Consider the following 24,746-nt stretch of genomic DNA (forward strand, 5'->3'; position numbering starts at 1 on the left):
TGCAAAGTATTTTTTTATTATCAGAATAGCTCACCTACTAGTGCTATTGCTGAATTTCTAATTTTGATTTCTGTCCTTGTCTATAAGTTGGGTAGGCTACCAACAGCGGTTCTTCTGTGGAGAACAGTATATATTAGAAAAAGGGAAATACAAGAGCTTTTTTGACTGGGGAGGATCCAACAACCAAATCATGTCAATAAGACCTGTTAGACTGGTGAGTTAATTTTTTTTAATATTACCAATTGAATATATGCAAATAGTTAATTATAAATATTTTAGTAAAAAATTACAGGTCCCTGATTAGTTTTATTCCCTTGGATGCCTTTTGAGTTGATCACAGTGAGTTCATATAATGTAACTATGAATATCTCTAGAAAGTGACATTTAACTTATTAAATATTATTAAATTTAATTTTATGTGAATACCAGAACCCCTGGTATAAAATGGACCTGCACTATAACCCAGAAAGTTACTGCTAACTTATTTTATGTGAATACCAGAGCTCATTGTATTTGATCAGGCTTCAAAGAATTGACCAGTGTTAACATAGTTTATTTAGGAACATAAGGGAGAGAAAAGTATCCCTTAGAATTTTAAATCTGATGCCCATGAACTTGGTTTTCAAATATTTTGATAATTATATTTCAACTCTATTGATTTTTTAATAATCATATGTATTTTTATGCATTTAAAACATTGTTCTGAGGAGTCCATTGTCTTCATCAGCCTGTCAAAGGAATCTATGACAGAACAAAGATTAGAAACCCCTACTTAAAATAAAGATTCTGCCTCTGAAAGGGTTATATTCTCTGAGAATATAACCAGTTAGCAGTCACTTGTCACAGGAATCATCAGGTCCTTCAAGGCAAGCAAGAATTTCCTGACTTTTTTTAATCTAATGGAGTCCTTTGGCAGAGTGGTGAAGACTAAGGAGCCTTTCTCAGAATGTTTATAAATCACAAAATAAAATTTTAATAATAGAGAATTAAAAAGAAATAACATTGAAGTTCAGTTTGCAAAATTTTTATTTAAATTCATGATTCACTGGTTAAGAACCCCTGGTATAAAATGAACCTGCACTATAACCCAGAAAGTTACTGCTAACAGTGTTCATTCCAAAAGGTGACTAAAATTTTAAAAAAGCAGAATCCACCAACACGATAGGCATCTCTTGGGTAACTTTTGAATTCTTCTCCGTCTTGCCCTTTGAAGTTTTTTTTTTTGTATTTTGCTCCTGGTGGTCCATAAAATGAAACACAAAATGAATTGTGAACATTTTGATAAGGTTTTTAAAAAAATTGTATATTTGAAAGACAATGAAGATTGTGTACATGGTTTTTTAAATAATTTAAAATATATATATATTTTTTTTTGCAGGAACCTCTTGGGATAAATGAACCTCCATATTTGGTATGTTAAAAGAAGCATCATAATTTTAAAATGCTTTGTTGTAAATTTTTCTACCTTTCCTAAAAGATTCCCTGCTCTGATGTCTCCTACCTAGATGTTTTATTATACATTTGGTATCTTGTAATATCAACTTCTATTTGTCAGAGGTTATACTGACTGGATTAGTCACAATTTCCTTTATCTTTCCTTAACAATGTCAGTAAAACATGCCAGTTCAGGATAATTTTGGGTCCCTGCCACTATTTTTAACCCTTATTTCCACCTATCCTTTCGGTCACATTATTCATACTATTTTTTGGAGAATAAACTTCCTATTAAAATCTCCTTGTTTAACCTGTTAAATGCAAAAATATGTTTCTGTAACCACATTTTTTTCTTAAAAGATTTTATTTATCTTGAATTTTACAATTTTTCCCCTAATTTTGCTTCCCTCTTCCCACCCCCCCAGAAGGCAATTTTCCAGTCTTTACATTGTTTCCAATGGTATACATTGATCCAAATTGAATGTGTTGAGAGAGAAATCATATCCTTAAGGAAGAAACATAAAATATGAGGTAGCAAGATCAGACAATAAGATATCAGGTTTTTTTTTTTCTAAACTAAAGGTAATAGTCCTTGGTCTTTGTTCAAACTCCACAGTTCTTTCTCTGGATACAGATAGTATTCTCCATTGCAGATAGCCCCAAATTGTCCCTGATTGTTGCACTGTTGGAATGAGCAAGTCCATCAAGGTTGATCATCACCCCCATATTGCTGTTAGGGTGTACAGTGTTTTTCTGGTTCTAGTCATCTCACTCAGTATCAGTTCATGCAAATCCCTTCAGGCTTCACTGAATTCCCATCCTTCCTTTTTTCTAATAGAACAATAGTGTTCCATGACATGTACCAGTTTGCTAAGCCATTCCTCAATTGAAGGACATTTACTTGATTTCCAGTTCCTTGCCACCACAAACAGGACTGCTATAAATATTTTTGTACAAGTGATGTTTTTACCCTTTTGGATGGTCTCTTCAGGATATAGACCCAGTAGTGGTATTGTTGAATCAAAGGGTATGCACATTTTTGTTGCCCTTTTGGCACAGTTCCAAATTGCTCTCCAAAAAGGTTGGATGAGTTCACAGCTCCACCAACAATGTAATAGTGTCCCAGATTTCCCACAACCCTTCGAACAATGATCATTATCCTTTCTGGTCAGTCTGAGAGGTGTGAGGTGGTACCTCAGAGAAGCTTTAATTTGCATTTCTAAGTAATGATTTAGAGCAGTTTTACATAGGTCTATGGATTGTTTTGATATCCTCATCTGTAAATTGCCTTTGCATATCCTTTGACCACTTATCAATTGGGGAATGGCTTTTTTTTTAAATTTCACTCAGTTCTCTGTATATTTTAGAAATGAGTCCTTTCTCAGAAACATTAGTTGTAAAGATGGTTTCCTAGTTTAATACATTTCTTTTGATCTTGGTTACAGTGGTATAACCACATTTCTTAAAGGAAGCAATAATACTGTAATATCTATCTCTCTTATTTCCTAGTTTCAGTGATAAAAATTGGAATAATATCATTATTCAGGAACATTACGTTCATATGACATGAAACATATTGATATATGACTGTCAAGAAGCATTATATAAAAAATAAGGTCTCATGCCTCTGAGAGTTCATTATATGAAACTACTTTATACTAAGGTTCCTTTGGTATTTCTATAACCACCCTTGGATTTTAACTCTTATACCAAATTCTTCTCAGTGATGAATGTTACTATATGGTATGGTTACAATAAAAGTTTCCACTATATAGATCTTCAGATATTTTCTTAAATTGATTAGTGCATTTATGCATATACAAAAAAGAACTCTACTTTGATAAATTCAGTTTGTATCCTGTGGATATTTTAATATCCATCTTTTTCTCAGTCTTTTTTCCTTTAAAATAAGTTAGATATTATAAATCATACAGTAGCAAACTGAAAAGGACATGCTGTTGGAAGAATTTTAAAAGAAACAACTTTATGAAATTGTTTAAGGAGATAATTAGTTTCACTAACTAGTTCTTTTTGTGTGCTTGATATGGTTTCTATTTCATTTTGGAAAATCAGTATGTATTCAGATATTAATTGTAGCTAGAAATTATTTGTTGTTCTTTTTTAAAAAAAAATTTCTTGTAGCAGAGAAAAGTGTCCAGACAGATTTATATAGTAAGATGGTGCAGGGAAGTAAAAGGAATCATGAGAAAACATTCCTTTGCATTGCCAATTTTTTTTTAGAACAAAATAAAAATCAGCCAAAATCTATATCAAACCTAGTATTTCCAACAATAAGAGTTCTTTTAGCAAAAAGTTTGTGTTGTTTTTTTTCTTAGATGACAGCCAATCCTGACAAGATCCTACCTTGTTATAAAGAAATAAAAATAAGGAAAAACCACTGATGTCAGCCACTGTTATAGCTATAAAACATCATTAAAGCACTATTACAGTTAATCTGTGTTTGGACTTTTAGTATTTTTAAATGTATAGTAGCATTGTTGTGTGTAGTTATCTTGATTTTGCATCAGTTATATAAGTCTTCTGTTGTTTCTTTGCATTCCTCATTCTTTATTTCAGCACAATAATTGCTGTCACAAAAAAAAGTGCTAAAATAAATAACTTCAAAGCTTTTTGTCTTTAGGGTACATGCTCAAGTAGAGAGGAATAGTAGAGGGATAGGTGGATCAAAAAATCAGCAGAACTCTTTAAACCACCTAGATTATTTTCTATTTCTGGATTTAATTTTAAATGGAAAACTATATGCTTTTAATAATATACTATAATTTGTATTTCTCAATTTTGTTCAGTTTCATATTTCCAACAGCTTTATTGTCCTATTTTTTTTAAAAAAGCTTAACTAATATCTGATTGAAAAAATTCTCTCCTAAACATAATTGTTATTCTGTTAAATATTTACTATCCTTCCATACTTCTTTATTTTTTTTGTAAGTCAAACTTTTTAAGTGTTTTAAGTATTTTCTCATACTGAGTGAAGTAGTATAAATGAACTGGAAGCCAAACAGAATGAGAATGATCCCACTGTAAAGATTTCCTGGGAGAAACTGCAAAGGAGAAAAATCAAATCAATTTAAAAAGAGTCATTATAGACCTACTATGCAGAAGGAATTATGTTAAGGATTATGAAAAGCAAAAACTAGCCTACCCTAAAGGAATGGTTGGCATTGTATTGAGCATTGTTCATCTCTATCTACCCTTTCTCAGGGAAATGTTGTTCTTTCTAATACTGCTTTCTGGTTCTGAGCAGAATTTTATCCAGGAAGTTGCAGGAAGTAAAGCTGAAGTAGTAAAATTGACAAGTAGTGTTTTCATGAAGAAGAAATCCTAATTTCTTTCAGAGGGTGAATTTGTTTTCAGGTTTATGATTAGAATTAAAGAAAAGGTGAAGAAAATGATAAACAGTTGTATTCTCAGAAGTGCAAAAAATGATACTATAATAGATAGCATTCATATAGCACTTTACAAATAACATTTCATTTGATCCTAACAACAATCTTATTAGGTAGGTGCTTGTTTTATAGAAGAGGAAGTTGAGACAGGCAGAAATCCAGTGACTTGACCTGGGTCATAGAGTTTAAATGTCTGTGGCTGGATTTGAACTTGGGTCTTCCTAATTCCAGGTTCAATAAGATTTTTTCAGTGAGATTCAAGTTTTTATCAGAGTGAATCTGTGAAGGCACATCTTCTAGTACAGAAATGAACTATATGCTGAATGATTCTCCTGTCTGTTTTTTGTGAAAGATTTGTGTTGAAATAGTATATATAAAGATGATGAACTTTGTTTTGACTTTTATAGATGACAGATTTTTTTTCCTAGTTTTTAGTTGTGTTTTTATTTTCTTATAGCTGAAAGCATATGATCAACCAAATTTCCAAGGAAATTGTGTAGATTTCACAGATAATATTTCTGATTTGACAGACTTCACACCACATTCATTTAAGGTTCTTCGGGGATGGTGAGTATTTTTTGTGTAAATAGTCCTGTTTAAAAATGAAATATATTTAATGCTCAAAAGTTTTCCTTATGTACATAATATTTTTCCTTTATTTTGTTTGATGGAATTGAGGAGTGTTTGTTGTCTGATTGTGTGATTACAGATTGTGTAGAAAATTTGCAAACTCTTTCAAGGTAGATTTAAATTAAATTAAAGATTCCTTTAAAAATCAAGTACAGACTACCTGACAAGATGACTGCCTAAATAGGAAGCCATACCTATTCAGCAAAATTCTAAAGTTTGCAACTCTTTGAAAATTTTTCAAGAAATTGTATGAAAAACTATATTAAGTGACTTCTCTCATGTCTGAACTGCATAGAAAGTGATCTGGAAGCCCATGTACTATTAAAAAATGTATGTGAAGATCTGTGTCCAAAAGAAGCAAGAACAGAGAATACACTGAGAAATTCAAAAAGGTCAGCACAGGAATACCAGAGATCCTGAACAAGAGCAAACAGGGCTACTTATCCCACCCAACAGTGATTGTAAGGAGAGCTATAACATAGCATAAAGCTCCAGTTTAGATATTAAAGCTTTAGAGAAATGAATAGTTTTTAAAAACATTATCTGGTGATTGAGTGACTAACTCAATAACAGTTATAAGTAAAGGCTGGAAAAAATGTTTCAAAGGACAACATGAATGTCAAAAGAAGAAATGAAGCAAGAGTTTTTTTAAAAGTTACATAAAAGCTATGGAGGAAAGCATTGGAAATGGGATAAATAGCTTGGAAGGGAAAGTGGTAAACCTTACCCAAGTAACGAAATCTCTGACAACTAGAATATATTATGCTGAAGAAAAAAGAAAAGTGATTTAGCAATAAATAAATTACCCTGAAAAGTTGCATATCTTTCAGAGGGAAGTGTGGAATATAGAATGTATCTTTAATGGAATAGAACACTTTAAATCAAAGGATTTTCTGATGCAAAGTCCAAAGGAACTTTGAAATACACAAACACAAGAATCAAGACCACCCTAGAAAGATAAATTTGAACATTTCGAAGGAGAATATCTAAGATGATGTAGTATAATTATTCTACTAGGGTGAGAAGAAGTGTCCCCTCAAGATGTTAGTGGTTTGAAAGGGTTGTTAAGAGAGCTAAGAAAAATAGAGGTTCTTTTAGGTGGATAAGTTCTATTTGAAAAGGGGAAAGAAAAGGGAAGGTGAAAGGAATACACTAGTAGGAGGAGGAAGAAAGGGAGAGCAAACCTGCTAATTCTCAAAACTGGTGTGTGTGTGTGTGTGTGTGTATGTGAAAGGAAAAGTATACAGATACAGAAAGAATAAGGTCATCAGATAAATTTTTTTCTTATCTGAAATGGACAAAAGAGAATTGAACACACAAAGAAACATAAAAAACTCAGAAATACACAGGTAAAAGGAATACTGTTAAGAAACAGAATAATACCAAGGAGAAGATACTCAAAAGCAATATGTTTATGATCCTGAAGGCAGGATTAAAAGTAGGAAAATAATAAAGAACAGTTAAGAATGAGAAACTAAGGGTACTATCGTATTGTTTCTTAGGTAATTTGGTCTGAATAGATTGTGGCATAGGAATGTAACAGGATATCAATATCATCCATTTCCTTTTACCTCCACTTCCTAGTACATACTTAATACTTTCATTTTTTTTTATTTTCGCTATTTTTCCTCACCATTGCTACTAATCCAAATTCTCCCATTAAGACCTGATTCAGGACCCTTCTCTTTAGCTATTCTCTACCTATAATCTTTCTGAATTTCTACAGGATTAGCATTGCTTTATTCTGTAGTTATATTAAGAATATGAATCTTGCCTCTGTCCAATTGTGACCATATTATTCTAGCCCATGACATGATACTGACTACAGTGTAAATAAAAAGAATTGTAAACTGACTAAATTTTCTATACTTTGATCTTTCAGCTGGCTCATTCATTGCCAAGAGGATGTCATAAATAACCAGTGTGTATTAGAAGAAGGCCTCTATGCTGACCTTACTTCCTGTGGCTGCTCTCCAGCTAGAGTCAAATCCCTCAAGCCCATTGAATATGTAAGAACTTTATCAAATTCTTTTTTTTAAATAGAATGTGTTAGCCAAAAGTCACAACTCCACAAGATATGGATGGTAACTTGATATTTTATAATAGAAAGACACACACATGTGGGGATCCTTATACAAGAAAGTAGCCAGTAATATAAACAATGCCTTGGATATTTATGGGGTAACATTATATGGGGATGTTTTGGTAGGGGAGGAATGGAGGACAGTCTCCTCCCTAATGTGAGAGAATGAAGGGAGCAGGAGGGTTTGGGAACCTTGGGGACTTTGGAGGGAGGATATTCTGCTTATCTGAAAGGATTGCAGGGACAAACAATTTATCAGTCTCAGCTAAGGTGGAATATCCCTAACTTGTTCTAGGCTCTTTCATACTCTGGGTCTATTGTTTCTATTTCTGGGAAGGATGACAATTCAAGAAACCAGATTAAATTGACTTCAAGGCAACATTCCCCCATTGTGGTCAAGGCAGCTTCTGGGCACACCAGTGATCACACCTGGTAAAACATTATCTTGGATGCCACCTAAGTGGAGCATCTGAAGCCAAGGGCAAAGAGATATTTAGCAAGAATAAAGGTTGACAGACAGAAAGCTTAACAAAAGACCTAACCCCCAAAGGATGGATCAAGTCAAAGCCCAGGCCTCTGGGGTGCCAGAAATAATGAACTAAGATCAGACAAAGAAAAGAGACTTGAGCAATTTACAACATATCAGAAGTGATAAAGAATAGCTCTAAGAACCACAAAGTGGTATCAGAATCTTGATACAGTTCTGTTGCCAATGGTGGTGATGATAAATTTAAGGAGTGGGGGAATATGTAAGTACATTCTTTGTTTTGAGGTCTTGTATATGGATATACTTTATCCTACTTAGTAACATGTTAAAATTAAATTCAGTTAACATTTTTTAAGCACCTAACTGTGCTATGTACCATATTTGGCACTTGATAAACAAAGATGAGATGATTCCTGCCCTCAAGGAACTTATATGGTACTAGAATATATAACATACATACAGATAACTAAAGAAAGAAAACTCTAAAAATCAGGAGAATTATTTTAAAAGGATTTATAGTAGAGGAGGTGACCCCTGCCTTGAAAGAAGATAAGGACTGACTTACTAGCCATGATAATTGCCTAAACATGAGGCAAAGCATTCAACTTCAACATTCAACTCAACAACTCTTGAAAATTTTTGCACTGTAATGAATCAAGAAATCTAATGAAACTTAAATAAGTGTAGTTTTCCCCCAGGACTACACACAAAGTCAGCCAGAAATACAAGGGCAAAGTGAACACCACATTGTAGCCTCCCAGATGAGCCAGAAACTAGACACAGGGAGACTTTAAGACTCTTTGTACTAAGGGGGAAAGAAAAGAAGGTCCTCTTGAGAGAGTTCAAAAGTGATCAGAAAACCCTATTGAGAGAACAGGTTACCCAGGGTGGCCACCATAAGCAGTGACAGGCTTAGACATTGAGGCCCAGGGACTACAAGATCTCTCGCAGCACTGTTCTGAGACATGATGGAGACTTGAAGATATATACTCTATAGGATTAACCCAAGGAAGTGCAAGTCAGCCCAGGAAGCCAGGGGACCAGGGTGAGACTTAAGCAGGGCTAGTTAGCTAATTAGAGTGTGGTGTAGGGGTCTGAACATGGATTTGCAACAAATACAAAATCAAAAATTAAGGATAAAGAGATAAGCAAATTTTTAAAAAGAATAGTCATCAACAAGGAATAATTTGCAATTGCAAATGAAGTCTCAAAGGAAAAAAAAAATGGATTTCCCAGAAGGACTATATGAATACTTAGAAGAAATGAAGCATGTATTAAGAAAATAAAAGCTCTGAAGAAAAGAATTGGACAGATTCTAAATAACATAGAAGGAAAAGTGATAAACTTAAATAATGGACTCTTTGAAAACTAGAATAAATTAAATAATTGTTTTTTAATTGGTAAATAGGATAAAATGTAAGAAACAGAGTTGATATCACAAACAACTGACTTTTGAAAAACAAGGAGAGAGAGCTATTTTAAGAATCATTAGAGAAAGGGGCATCTCGGTAGCATAGTGGATAGAGAAAAGGCTTTGGAGTCAGGAGGACCTGAGTTTAAATTCAGCTCCAGACACTTAATTTGATTAGCTGAGTGACCTTGGGCAAGTCATTTAATCTCATTACCTTGCAAAAAAGGCAAAAAAAAAAACTTCGAGACTCTGAAGACCATGATTTAAAAAAAAGTTATGGCCAGTACTTCAACAAAAAATGAAAACTGCTCAGATCTTCTAAAGAACAAAGAAAGATTCCAAAAGGAAAATTCTCAGAATGTCGTATCTAAAATCTAGAGATCCTGTGACAAAGAATAGTTACTTCTAGCAACCAGAAAGCTTCAATGTCGTATTTTACAAGACCTGAAATTTGCTACTGTAAAAAGAAGTCTGAATAATACAGCATTCCAACAGTTAAAAAAAGAGTGCCTTAGAAAAACTACAGATTGGGGGTGGCTAGGTGGCATAGTGGATAAAGCACCGGCCCTGAAGTCAGGAGTACCTGAGTTCAAATCAGGTCTAAGACACTTAATAATTACCTAGCTGTGTGGCCTTGGGCAAGCCATTTAACCCCATTTGCCGTGAAAAAACATAAAAAAAAACCCCTACAGATTAGTCTGGAAAGTTGAATAGCTTCCAACATAGGAATAAATGGATCTTTAATGAATAGAAGGACTTAATGAATAGAGGATTTATTTTTTTTTTAGGTTTTTTGCAAGGCAAATGGGGTTAAGTGGCTTGCCCAAGGCCACACAGCTAGGTAATTATTAAGTTTCTGAGGCCGGATTTGAAGCCAGGTACTCCTGACTCCAGGGCCGGTGCTTTATCCCCTATGCCACCTAGCCGCCCCCGAGGATTTATTTTTTAAATAAATTTTATTATTTAGTTTTTGGTGTTTTTTTTTACTTTTTTTCCCTGCTCTTTTATTTTCCTCCTTTTAATTCTGCCTTCAGGATTAGGGAACTATAAGATGATAATGTTAACCATTCTATTAGGGTGAGGAGAAGAAGAAACAAGTGTCCCCTCAGAATGTTTTGAAAAGATATTGAGCGGGGCAGCTAGGTGGAACAGTGGATAAAGCACTGACCCTGGAGTCAGGAGTACCTGGGTTCAAATCCAGCCTCTCAGAAACTTAATAATTACCTATCTGTGTGGCCTTGGGCAAGCCACTTTAACCCCATTTGCTTTACAAAAAAAAAAAAAGAAGAAAGGGTATTGAGTTACAAAAAAATAGAGGTCTTCAAGGTGGATTGGTTTTATCTGAAGAGGGGAAAGAGAAGAGAGAGTGAAAGAAATACACTAATGTAGGAAGAAGAAGGGGGGATACTTGATTCTCAAAACTGGTATGTATGAGAGGAAGAATAATCAGATATAGAGGAAGAAACAGAGGAGTGGAGTGGATGAGCCTCCTTATCTGAAGTGGACAAAGGAGGATTGAAATACAGGTTTACAGAGAAACAGTTTGGTACAGAAACACCCAAAACTCAGCATAGAAACATATAGGGGAAAAGAGTACTACTGATAGGGAGAAAATAAAAAGAAAAGGATAGTCATAAACAAAATAAGTTTCCTTATCCTGAAGGCAGAATTAAAAAGGGGAATATAATAGAGGACAGAAAAGAATTAGCAACCAAGGTCATATCTTAGATTGCTTCTTAGGCAACTGAAGAAAGAGGCCAAAGAAATCACAGCATATGAATGTATTGGAATATTATTGCATTACATAAAAATCATATAAGAGATAGATGGCTTTCAGAAAATCTTGGGTAGCATAAATTGGTGAAGAGTGAAGTGAGCAGAATCAGTCAGAGTCAAGTGAAACAACTTTGAAAGATGCAAGAACTCTGAAAAATACAACAGCTATTTCTGTAGAGAACCTATGATGAAGTATGTTACCTTGCTGATAAGGAAGGCAAAGAGACATTTTTGGCCATATCTACTATACAGATTGATTTTTTAGTGGGGGGAAGATTTGGAATGCAAAGGTCTTAATAGGAATGCCAAAATAAAGAAGATCAGTGAAGATATTTTTTAATCAATAGAAGAAAAAAGTAGATCAGGAGGAAGCATGAACAAGCAGGACACTTTTTTGAAAGTTATATATAAAATTTGTTAAATATTTTAAAAGCAGGTGTAGGTAATAAAGGTTCAGAGTTTTTGTAAAGAATCCTGAATCATCTTTTTATATTCAGCGTGTATATAGACATGCCCTATTTTTTTACTTAAGTTCTATGATTTTTTTCCTCAAAAAGAGGCAGCAACATTGCCAGGGTACATTCCAGTTGTGGAGGATGCCTTGTGTAGAGCTAGAGAGGTGGACAGGAATGCCAAGAGGGCTAGAATGTTGAAAAGCTAGAAGGAAATAATAGGAACTGAATATGGCAGCTACAAAAGTTTTTGAGCTTGAAATGATCAGACTTATGCATTAAAGAAGGAAGCAGTGTGAAAAACAAATTTGAGTAGAGACTTGAAGCAGGAAGAACAATTAGGAAGGTAATATAATACTAATTAGATAGCCAATATGATAGGCTAGAGAAAAGCTGAAATTTTTAAATGTAGAGGAAGAAGTGAGCAGTGTCATAGAGGTAGAATCGACAAGATTTGGCAACTAATGTAAGAAATGAGAGAAGAGTAAAAATGAGAGAAGAGTAAAAAGATTGCTCTAAATTTATAAACCTGAATGACTAGAAGGAAGGCCAGTGTTATCTTCAACATAATTAGTGAAGTATAAGGATCTTAATTTTATTTGCACAGGATTTGAGATAACTATTGAAACCTTGGGTCTAAGTGTGAGATAACTGAGTAATGAGAGGAGTATTAGAATAGGGCCTTGTGTTCCTCTATATTTAAGGGGTTGGTTGATGGTTCAGCAGAGGGAATTCAGAAGAAACAGTGATAGGGATGGAAGATAAAATTATTTAATTATAAAGTTGTCATCATATTTACCATAATAATCAGTAGCATATATTTTTTTGGTAGCTGACTAATATGTACTGTTATAAGAATAATTTCTTTATCAGCTAATTACTTTTCTTCTACAATGCTATCAAACATGGACATTGGAACAATTCTCAAATTCAGTATTAATGGCATAGCCTTTTAACTATTACAGGACATTTACAACTTAATAAAAATGTGCTAATTTAAAGTGACTTTTTTTTGGTAAACCTAGTTTACATTGCAGGCCAACTTTTTAGTTTTTAGTTTTACAACCATTAAGAAAAGCCTAACTGCAAATCAGAACTGATATCTATGGGTCCTTTCACAAATGACTCAAATGTCAATTCATAATTCAACAAACATTTATTAAGCCTTCAAGGTAATGTGTTAGGTGTTGGGAATTCTCCACATAAAAAAAATGCAGTGGTGGTAATCTTTGGGAAGATTTCAGGGACAAGTGTGTTTGTTGTTGATAAAAATCTTCCTTGGCAGATGGTAGGGAAATTTTAGTTTCTTTTTTATACCTGCATCTCCTCTAGACCATTGCACGACCACTTCCTACATTAGCTATATTTCCCCGGCTACTCCCACTCTTAGCATTTTTAGGCTAGAGAAATTAAGCTGTCTTTAGGAGGATAGGAAAAGTATTTACTCAGCCTAGTTCTGTACCCAGATCTGCAAGTGTTTATAAACCTTAAAATGCTAGATAATTAGGAGGCAGAGAAGGAAGAGGGAGAGAAGACAGTAGCTTGTTTGCTACCATTTATCATCATTACCTGTCACTTTGCCCTTTCCTTGACCTGTTCAAGGGCACTGTTTGAGGAAGCAAAAATTCATCTAAATCTTAAAAGTAGGAAAAATGCTAATAAGTTTCCCTCCTCCTCCATCATTTACAAAAATGATGATTTTTGGGGGGGGTGGAGAGCAATATTTGCTTAACCTATATCTTAGTACTTATAATATTCATGGAACTCCCTTGGATTATAATCAGATATCTACTCCATTATATTATAGATGATCCCAAAACCTGTATAACAGTTGACTCAGATTTTGGGGATAGACCCCAAATACATCTAGGAAACCCATTTCTATTTCAAGAAATATAATCTTGTATCCTTAGGCTATGGAATCTCTCAGTAGGTAGCTTAGATCAAAAATCCTTTATTAATTCCAGGCCTGGAAAATTTAGAACCTGAAGAATTTATTTTAGGACTTTCATTCCAATCTCTGAGGCCTAGGGCAAACATCCAAGTATGATAAGGTAGAATTGCTTTAATTATAAAATTTCCTAGAATTTTAAATAGTATTTATCTTTTGCTTTTGTACCTGGGCTTTCACTAGTATAAAGAACTGCATAAGGAAACTCCCTCTTCCAAATTAAATTTATGATCATAGATTATAGCTTTGAGTGCTACAAGATTAAGTGATTTGATCATAGTCATACCATCATTAATGCTGAAACCAGGTTTTTATAATGCTATTGAACTCAGTTATGCTAGACACAGAAGGCTTATACTAAATGTAGTTAGGTTTTAAGAAAAATAACACATGACATATAACACCAGATTCTAAATTGTTCTAATAGCATTCTTTTTCATTTAGTTCATTTCATTTAGCATTTTTGATACACTTGATAGTTTGATAAGATTAAAGTTAAATTTTTAAAGCCTCCTACTATTATGTGTATGTATTTAAGTATTTTTGCTTCAACCAAGGGAAGCAAATTTCAAAATCCAAAATTCTAATTTTTTTAAACACAGCAAAGTCTATGAGTAGAATTGGACTGAATGGCCTCTGAGATGTCTTTTAGTTCTAGATGTGTAATTCTAAGATCAGTTTTTTAAAAATACAACTTTATTATGACTATTTGGTAGAGACAGGTCTATGAAATATTTTGGAATGGAAAGTAAAGCTTAGAGGAGGTTGAGGAGGCTGACTCCACAATAGTTGTGATGGTATAAAGAAAAAAAAAACATACACATATCTTCACCTTCATAAAAAACATCTTAAAAGAATATGGAGAAGTTAAGCACCATTTGCAAGATAAAAGGTAGCATGCTGTGGTGGGGAAAGAGAACAATAGCAGGAATCAAGAGCTCATATGTAACAAACTCAAAGACAAGCAATATATAATGGAATGGGCATTTTCCATCTCAGATTATTCCCTCAAGATGGTTGGTGCTTTGGATTTATTGATTTTGTTATTCCTATGAACTGCCCATAACTTGGCAATATGAAGACTGAGAAAACCAAATCTAAGTTAAAAAAAAGTATTTCATATTTGCCAGGTATTGGTGAAATGCTGTAAAATAATAAAAGCTAATATTAAAGGGGAAAAATAGTTTATCAGAATGCCAAAACTTCAAAATACTTTGTCATTTTAAGTCTTCTGACCTAAAGAATCCAAGGTTCCTGTACATCTAAATTCCAGTGATTTTATCATTTAGAACTAACTATAATAGCTGCTAACAATAATAAAAGGTGGAAGGAAGGTGCTACTATCCTCATTTTAGAGAGGAGGACACTGAGGTAGAGATTAGGTGACTCCCAAGGTCACAGAAAACTAGTACCTGAGTCTGAATTTGAATTCAGGTCTAATTGACTCCAGACCCATTACTTTATTTAGTAGCAAAGCTAGGAGCCCATGTCTTCTAACTTTTACTCCAGTACTCTTGATACCATCAAATGACAACTATGTAGCAAATTTGAAATCCATGAACCAGGTAATGCATAGGTGTATAAAAAATATTTGGTAACTGATTAATGTGAAAGAAATAACAGATTTGTTGCATGACCACTTGTCAATACCAAAGCAACCTACTATAGAATAGATGAGAGACTGATATTCTAACAAAACGGCTGAATAAGGAATGAAGAAGCGCATTGGCCAGATTCAAGAAATCAACCAAGCACTAGTTTGGTAGCATGATTTAGAGCATAACCTGTACTTCTGTTGCTTCTCAGGTGAGAGAGTATAAAGATGGTCAAAGCAGCAGTGGCCTGTCAGCCCTACAAATTCTTATTCACAGCTTATTATAATAAAAATCTTAGTTTCTTTTAAGAAAATAGGCTGATGTTGGAACTAGCTAAGAGGGAAGACATGCATGCATACACATGTGTGGAATGAAGAAAATGCCACTAGAAAATGGTCAGGAAAAGAATTATCTTTGAGCTGAAAAAGCTAGAAAAAATTAGCCTGGCTATAGAGATGGATACTGGGAGCAATGAATCTGTGTACAAATGAAGACCCATTAGGTATGAGTGGTGTGGAGAGTAGGCAGAATCAGTTTTTGAGCCATAACATAACACATGCCACTGCAGCATCCTGGTTGAAAATGGCATTCCAGAAAACAGTAACTGATTCTGTTAACCCAAAATTACTTTATTCAATTTTATGGCAGAAAAGAAGATACAGACAGAAACAAATACTTTCATCATTTCAGTTTTTTTTTTTGGCAAGGCAATGGGGTTAAGTGACTTGCCCAAGGTCACACAAGCTAGGTAATTATTATGTGTCCGGTGCTTGATTTGAACTCAAGTTCTCCTGACTCCAGGACCAATGCTCACCACCTATCTGCCCCCATCTTTTCAATTTTTGAAGCAGTTAATAAAGTGGTTTAATAAATAGCAAAATTCACAAACTTTAACTGTGGATCCTAGATTGGACTCCTGCATACATGGTTTCTGTGAAGTTTTGACTTAAAACATGTAATTGATAGGTTCTTTTCTTCAGTCTCAGTTGCTCCTCAGTCTTTTCCTTTATAAAGAGGTCTAAATTTAGAGATTATAAAAATATATCAGCTCTCAGGGACTACCTAAAGGTAAATGTATGTCTTTAGAATTATATAAATGTTAGCATTTATAAAAACTAGATAAATGGGTGTGTTAGCTCAGGTTTGATAACTATGCAGTTAATGACCTGAGAGTAACTAAACTAAACTTGATTATTAGGAATTTTAGCTATCATAGGAAGGGGTATAAGGCTTGGCAGCAAGTGTTATCAAGGAGAAAACTAGGAGTATGATAGTCCAAGTAACAAAACCAACCAAAAAGAACTTATTTTGATAAAATTGTTATGATCTTACTGGGAGGAGGGACACCTCTAATGAAATAGAGACCTTTTCAAGCATTCACAATTTAAAGATTTGAATAGCAATTTTGAAATATAAAGGATTCAAGAGATATATTAAAAGGTAAATAAATTTGAGCATTTGGTAGGGTCTATGAAGTGATTATGGGGAAAGAAAAACACATTCTCTTAGAAGTTTAACTTCGAGGGTCAAAGGAGTTAAATAAAACATAGGGCCTGTTTTGGTTTTTACAAAAAAGGGGTAACTAAGTGAAGCAGTGGATAGAGCACCAGCCCTGGAGTCAGAAGGACCTGAGTTTAAATCTGGCTCAGATACTTAATAATTACCTAGCTGTGTGATCTTGGGCAAGTTACTTAACCCCATTGTCTTGCAACCACCCCTACCCCCAAAGAGGGAAGAATGGACTGGAAGTTGGTATTTCTCAGATGAGGGGATATATGGAAGAAGTGGTGAGAGCAATAGATACAACTTCACTTTCATCTAAACCAGACAAAATAGGGTTGTGCATGCACACACACACACACACACACACACACACACACACAAACACATGATATTAGACATTGTAGGTTTTTTAACTTAGAAAGGCATACGCACCTTTACAAAAATTGTCCCATTTTCTAGAGCATAAAAACTTCATTCATAAAGAAAAAGCAGAAATATCAACTAACATCAATAAAAATTAAACTTAAAAACATTAAATATCCCAATGAATTGATTGGTCAAAGAATTAATTGGTAAGACAAATGGATAATTTCATCAAAGAAAATGACCATAACAACAAATCTTGTGTGATACATTCAAAGCAGAGATATTTCTATATCTAAGGTAGTAGCTAATTGATGCAGTAGAGTTCCAGGCAAAGTCAGAAAGACTTAATGTTCCTGAGTTCAAATTTTTTTTTTAGGTTTTTGCAAGGCAAACGGGGTTAAGTGGCTTGCCCAAGGCCACACAGCTAGGTAATTATTAAGTGTCGAGACCGGATTTGAACCCAGGTACTCCTGAGTCCCAAGGCCGGTGCTTTATCCACTATGCCACCTAGCTGTCCCCTGAGTTCAAATCTTAACCCTGCAAAACGAATTGGAAAAGTATATTTGTCCTTCATTCTTGAAGAAGACCATGATATCAGGGAAGTGATATCATGACATGCACATGAACTGGATTTTTGAGTGAGAATTTTGTGCTAAATAACCAGACTCACTTTCTGCTCTGGAGCAAAAATGTCTGGAGGTGACTGAGTGTGAAGTAATCAGGGTTAAGTCACTTGACCAAGGTCATACAGCTAGTAAGTGGCAAGTGTCTGAGGCTGGATTCAAGCTCCTGTCCTCCTGACTCTGAGGCCAGTGCTTTATCCATTGCACCATCTATCTGCTCTAACCATTCCAAAATGTTCACCACAAAAACTCAGCAAATGGGGTCACAGAGTTGGATGTGACAAACAACTGAATAAGTGAAATTTGTATATCTACACACTGTCCTCAAGATAATTGGGCCAAAGTGAAAAAAAAATCAATTTTCCCCTCTTAAAAAACAAACATGTGTACAATAGATATATGTTCAGATTAGTGATGTATAGGGAACTCCTAGTAAGAAAAATAGCTCCTGCCAACTAGCTCAGTAATAGTGCTGCAACTGATAATCTGAGAGCTAGATGATACAATGGCCTGGAGTCAGGTTGTAGCTAGGTGGCTCAGTGGAGAGAGAGTACCAGCCCCGGAGTCAGGAAGACTTTTCTTTCTGAGCTCAACTCTCTCAGACATGGGCAATTTGCCTCAGTTTCTTCATCTGCCAAAAGGAGTTGGCAAACCACTCTAGTGTCTTTTTCACAAGGAGTCACAAATAGACTTGATTGAAATATGACTAGTCAGCAAAAGCCTGGAGTCGAGGGGGATCTGAAGTCAAATCCAGTCCCAGACTGGATTAATTAAACTAACTGCCTACCCAACTAACTAGCTCTGTGACCTTTGAACAAGTCATTTGACATCTGTCTGCCTCAGTTTCTTCATTTGCAAAAATGGTAAAAATAATAGCACCTACCTCCCAGGACTATTGAGAAGTTCAAATGAGATAATATTTGTAAAGCACTTTATATATCATTAAAATCTTTATAAATGTTAAAAAAAACTAAACATTAAAATAGATATTGCAAAAAAATAAAGAACCAATTAACAAAACAAAGCCAAAATTGAGGTGATAAAACTAGAAGATATTTAAAGTAATTGTTTAGTCTGCTAAAGTATCAAAAATAAAAAAAAATGAGGACAATGGAAATATGAAATCCCTGGAATTTAAGGGAAAAGATTAGTAAATTTAAATAACTCAATCTTAGAAAAATTGATTAAGCTATAAATGAGGAGGTGGGAGGGGGTAGGGGAACACATGAATTCTATTAAACATTCAATTGTTAGATGAACCTGTAAAAACAATCCTGCCAAATCCCTTAAATCATAAAAATGTGATCTTAACCTAAACCAGAGATAGAATTATAGATTAGGGATTCTTAACCTGGAGTCCATGGGCTTACAAAAGAGTTCAAAGAGTTTTCGGGTAGTCTGTGATTTTAGATGATAGAAAAAAATTATATCTTTAGTTTCATCAACTTTTTGTTTACTTCATAATACAACAAAAAGTAATTTAAGGAAAAAGCATAGACAAACTTCAGTTTTTACAGATATGACTACTTAAAAGATTATCTACAATTATCTACAGTTAAGAATTTAAAAATATTCTGAGGCTTCATTAGATTGCCAGAGGTTAAAAACTATAAAAGGTTAAGAATCTCTACTTAAATACAAATTATTTTAATGAAAATCATTGCAAAAAAAGAATAAATTAACTGAGAGGCAAAAATAAACTTTAAAAGATAAACTGCAACAAGGTTGGAATAAAGGGATGGTTCATTAACAAAATTATAAACATTTCATATTAATAATTAAAATGAAGATATATCAATAGGTTAAGAACCTTTGACAAATCATATTATCAATTTCTATTAAAAATACTAAGAGAATGTTTTTCCTTGGTATAATATCTAAAATCATGAGCCAAAATTATATGTAATGACTTTTCCAATAAAATCTGGCCTTAACCAAGGATGTCCATGGTCATCAGTAATCACTATCAATCAGTAAGTAAACATTAAGTAATGACTCTGTACTAGGCAGTCTTAAACATTGAGAATATACTATCCCTTCCCAAAAAATAGACAGTTCCTGCCCTCAAGGAACTAATGAGGTAAAGTAACATGTAAAAGGAAGTTGAAAAATTAGATCAGAGAAGGTAGGTGCATGGAGGCATAGTAACAGTGAAGTGCTTATGGGTAGAAAATGAGAAGAGTTTGCCTGGATGCCCTCCTTCAAAGGAGATTCTGGAAGGAGCTTAGAAGGAAAGGGCAGAAAATGTGAGCTCCAGGATAGAAGTGGCCTTGCAGCAAGATGATGCTTCCCAAGGAATGACTGCAAAACCCAGAAGAGAAAATCTACAAATGCTGGCTATAGCAATAATACGACAAAAAGTAATTTAAGGAAAAAGCATATACAAACCTCAATTTTTATAGATTTGACTACTTAAAAGTTTCTCTACAATTATCTAGATATATTTCTATATGTATATGTGTGTGTGTGTGTATAGTTCAAGAAACTAAACTAAAGCAAAGATAGAAAGTAAGTTCTTAGTTTTTCCATATTACCAACAAAAACCTGCATGAAGTGTTAGAGAAATAAAATTCAACAATAATTGTAAAAGGTAGAAAATGTTAAGGACGTTGTCATTTTTAGTCATACCACATTTCAAAACTACAAAAGTACTGACAAAGATAACAAAAGCTGATCAGGGCAACAGATATACAGGTATACAATATGGAGAAGCAACAAGAATAGTGGGATAATGTTTGATAAATTACCTCAATTAGTATCCTTAGAGGGGAAATCCATTAATTCTGAAAATTAATTACAATATATCATCTTTTGGAGATTTGGAACTTGGAAAAAGAAACCTTGGCCTGCTTCCATCAATTTTTAGGATTTTAAGTTGGTAAACTGCTCCAAACTTTTGCTTACCACAAAAGATGCCAATGTTCCCAGCCAAAATAGCATCAGGTCACAGCCAGGGGAAAAGAAGTGGGTGATCTTGGAACTTTAGTCAAAAAAAAAAATTTCAGTCTCCTTTAAGATGCTTATGATTGAATTTTCTAACCATAAAATCCACATTATTTTGGCATTTATACCCTTTGAAAATTATTCAAAACCCTTGAATCATAGAATTACTTACTATGAATTGTCTACCAGACGTCTTGACATCAACAAGCATTCTTAATGTTCCAGAGACTGACAGGTCCTGAGAATGCTAAGCAAAAACAAAACTCTTCTTGGTCCCACAAACCTTCTTCTTAGGAGACAATGTTTATACAAGGTTAAAAAAAAAGTAATGGAGGAGGGCACTGGAAGCCAAGATCAAGAGATCAAAATACAGTGTAGGAAGTTGCACTTCAGCTAAGGGGAAGGTGAGGCAAGGAACAAGGCATGTTCTATATGCATAACAGCATATCTTGTGTTATTAGGTTTTTGAAGAACCCTTCATTAGTCTCTTTGCTTTGGAACACTGTGAAGGAAGAGAACTCCACTTAGGGGATGCGATCAATTCAGTTCTGAGCCAGGATCTCTACTTCTACACACAGTCAGTGTGGGTAAAAAGTGGACTGTAAGTATGGTAGCAGCTTTTGTTAAGTTATCCTACTAGTTTGAACATCAGATATTACTTAATATTTTAAAAGCTCTAATAGCATGGTCATATTTTTAAGACATTCTGCTAATTTCTCACAAATAATTAAAAACGAAGTTGGTAAAAAGAACCTTTATCTTTGTGAAGACAGTTATTTGCTCCCAACCCCCCAAATGCAGTTCATTCACAGACAATAGAATAAGCATATCATCCTGTTGAAAATCTAGGAAATGGTAAACTGTTTGAGAGCAAATTTCCTCAGTCATCATACTGGAGCAATATAATTGGTCTTTGAACGAAAGGACATCAGATAGCCTCCAGAAATAGGAGATGTTAGAGAGACCACACAATTTTATGGGGAAACTATAAATACTATGATCCTGTTTGATTATTACTATGATCCTATGATTATTTGTCTTAAGATGGCTCAGCTATGATGTATAGTTTTTAACATCAACCAAAGCTTGATTGGGTCCTTTAGAACCTTTAAAGTTTTAATCTTCTGGGGTGGCTAGGTGGCACAGTGGATAAAGCACCGGCCCTGGAGTCGGGAGTACCTGGGTTCAAATCCAGCCTCAGACACTTAATAATTACCTAGTTGTGTGGCCTTGGGCAAGCCACTTAACTCCATTTGCCTTGCAAAAACCTTAAAAAAAAAGTTTGAATCTTCCACCTAGAAATACTGGAAATTCAGTTCAATTCAATGAATATTAAGTTTTGGAAATACAAAATCCAAAACAGAACAATTAATGCTCAAAGCCCTTGAATCATAGAATTGCTTACTATGAATTGTCTACCAGACTTACTGACAGTCAACAAGCATTTTTAATGTTCCAGAGACTGTGGCAGGTCCTAAGAATGCTGAGCAAAAACAAAACCGTTCTTTGTCCCACAAACCTCCATCTTATTAGGAGATAACATTTATACAAGTTTAAATAAAAAGTAATGGAGGACGGCACTAGAAACCAAGATCAAGAAGTTGGCTTTCTGTTGGATGTGGGATGAATATAATATATACATATATAAGTAAATATAAAGAAATTTCTGGAGTGAAAAGGCATTGCTGGTTGGAAGATTCAGAACTTCATACAGAATGCCTCACACCAAGCCATCTCTGATTCTACAGATTGCCCAACCATGCTCCATAAAGTTATTTCCCCAAAATGTGGAGGCACTACAGATTTGTAAAACAGTTAGTTTAGCAGCTGGGTGAAGAATGGACTGGAGAACATAGATACCAGAAACAAAGAAATAATAAATTACTGTAATAGACATACAAGAGGTAGATAAAGACCTGAAATATAACAAGAATCATAGGAAAGAAGGAATAGATGCAAGAGATGTTATGTAGATTTAAAAAGAATGAAGAATTTAGCAATCCTTAATATTGTGAACCTGAGTGTCTAGAAGGATGGTAGTGCTTTTTTTTTTTCCTTACAGGAAGAATGAATTTCATATAGAGATAATTATTGAACACATGGGTATTGATGAAATCACCAAGGGAGAGAGAATTGAGTGAGAGAAGAAAAGGCTTGATCAAGATAGATCCTTAGGGAACACCTAGGCTAATGTCTATAAAGGATCTAGAGAGTGTTAAGAGGTAGGTGGAGAAACGAGAGGGCAGGCTAAGAGAAAGCAATGGAATGAATACATAAGAGGAGAGAGTGGTTAACAGTCAAAAACTGCAAAAAGGTAAGAGTATAATGAAGACTGAGAACAAAAGGCCAGATCCAAATCTGTAACATTGGTTACACTGGATCCAGAGTGTGGTTGAAATTGAGGTTAGAAGTCAAATTGCAAGGTACGGAATAGAAGTTTGTGTCAAGGAACATGTTTCAGATGTGGTGACATGCAGATAATTAGGTAATGCAAAACATGTAGAGCAAATGAAAGGTAATATAAATATGTAGGTAAGTCACTGACACTGGTAAGGGTGAGGGATGAGGTTGGGACTAGCAGAAAGTGAATGAGTCTCACTAGCTATTTTCCATGCCTGGAATGGTCTCCCTCCTTAGTTTACTTCAAGTTCAAGCTAAAATTCTACCTTCTACAGTCTTTCCCAGTCCCTTTTATTTTATTTATTTTTTATTTATTTTTTTTGGCAAGGCAATGGGGTTAAGTGACTTGGCCAGGGTCACACAGTCAGGTAATTATTAAGTGCCTGAGGCCAGATTTGAACTCGGGTACTCCAGACTCCAGGGCCAGTGCTCTATCCACTCCACCATCTAACTGCCCCTCCCAATCCCTTTTAACTCTAATGCTTTACTTTTTTCAATTATTTCCAATTTATCTTTCATATGGATCATTTGTATTTGATATTGATTCCTTGTATTGCCTTCTTGTCTTCCTCCTTAGACTAAGATTTTTGAGAGAAGGAACTCTCTTCTTTGTATCTTCAACCCTTAGCACAGTACCTGTTACACAATAAACACTTAATAAATGTTTACTAATGGAAGAAACCCAAGGAAGCCACTGTAATATATGGGATATGTAGGAGGGAAGTAAGACATGGAAGATAAACCTGAGATTGCAAAACTGAGCAGCTGGGCACAAAAGCAATACACTAAGGAGCACAACACGTTCAGAAAACAGGAGGGTTTGAGGAAAAGATAATGAGCTATGTTCAGAGATGTCCAAATGACATTCATTTTGAAATTTCCTGGTGATGCATGAAAGACTAGCTCAGGAGAATTGAGGTCTGGATATAAAGATCTGGGAATCATCTGCATAAAGGTTATAAATGGACCACGGATCTGAGTACACACAAGAGGCCTTGAGGGGGAGATAAGTCAAGGAAAATAGTGATCTCAGAAATGGAAATCCAGAAGAGATTGATGAGTGACCACACAAACCTAGAGAAGAGAAACTAACTGGGAGTAATAAGTGATCAGTAGTGACAAATGCCTACAGTAAGGTCAAGTGTGCAGATTGAGAAAAGAACATTAGATTTGACTATTAAGAGATCATTTGGAGAGGGATAATTTCAATGAAATAGTTTAGGTGGGAAGCCAGAGTGGAAAGGATTTAGAAGTTGAGGTGTTTGTTACTGATAATGCTATAACAGCTTAGGACCCTGTGATCTTGACTGAATTATCCCATGGAGATATTTTGGAAAGAAACATTTAACCAACTTAGGCTATTTGAGTAATTAAACTGTCATTATTAACATTTCAGTTGTTGGTACTGCCCTTTTTTTTTTTTACCTTTACATACCCACAGAGCCTTTAAATACAGATACAGTTGGAATAAATGTTGTTTATTCAATTATATTATTTATCATTCAATTGACTTATTGTTTAGTTGTTTCAATCATATGTTTCTTTGTGACTCCATATGGGGTTTTCTGGGCAAAGATACTGGAGTTATTTGCCATTTCATTCTCCAGCTTATTTTACAGATGAGGAAACTTAAGGCAAACAGAATTAAGTGACTTGCCTGGGGTCACACATTTGATAAGGTTCTA

The 24,746-nt window shown here is 34.5% G+C and overlaps 1 protein-coding gene across 1 annotated transcript in view; it reads left to right on the forward strand.

Moving 5' to 3' along the window:
• The window catches only part of CRYBG3 (crystallin beta-gamma domain containing 3), a 120,595-nt gene that overhangs the window by 86,475 nt on the left and 9,374 nt on the right, over positions 1-24,746 (forward strand). Inside the window, exons 14-18 of the mRNA XM_074192306.1 lie at positions 88-214; positions 1,379-1,411; positions 5,299-5,408; positions 7,354-7,480; positions 21,123-21,262. Coding sequence (XP_074048407.1) covers positions 88-214; positions 1,379-1,411; positions 5,299-5,408; positions 7,354-7,480; positions 21,123-21,262 — 537 coding nt within the window. The remainder of the gene's footprint in view (positions 1-87; positions 215-1,378; positions 1,412-5,298; positions 5,409-7,353; positions 7,481-21,122; positions 21,263-24,746) is intronic.

This window comes from Macrotis lagotis, chromosome 6 (assembly GCF_037893015.1).
Source record: "Macrotis lagotis isolate mMagLag1 chromosome 6, bilby.v1.9.chrom.fasta, whole genome shotgun sequence".
Lineage (NCBI taxonomy): Eukaryota > Metazoa > Chordata > Mammalia > Peramelemorphia > Peramelidae > Macrotis > Macrotis lagotis.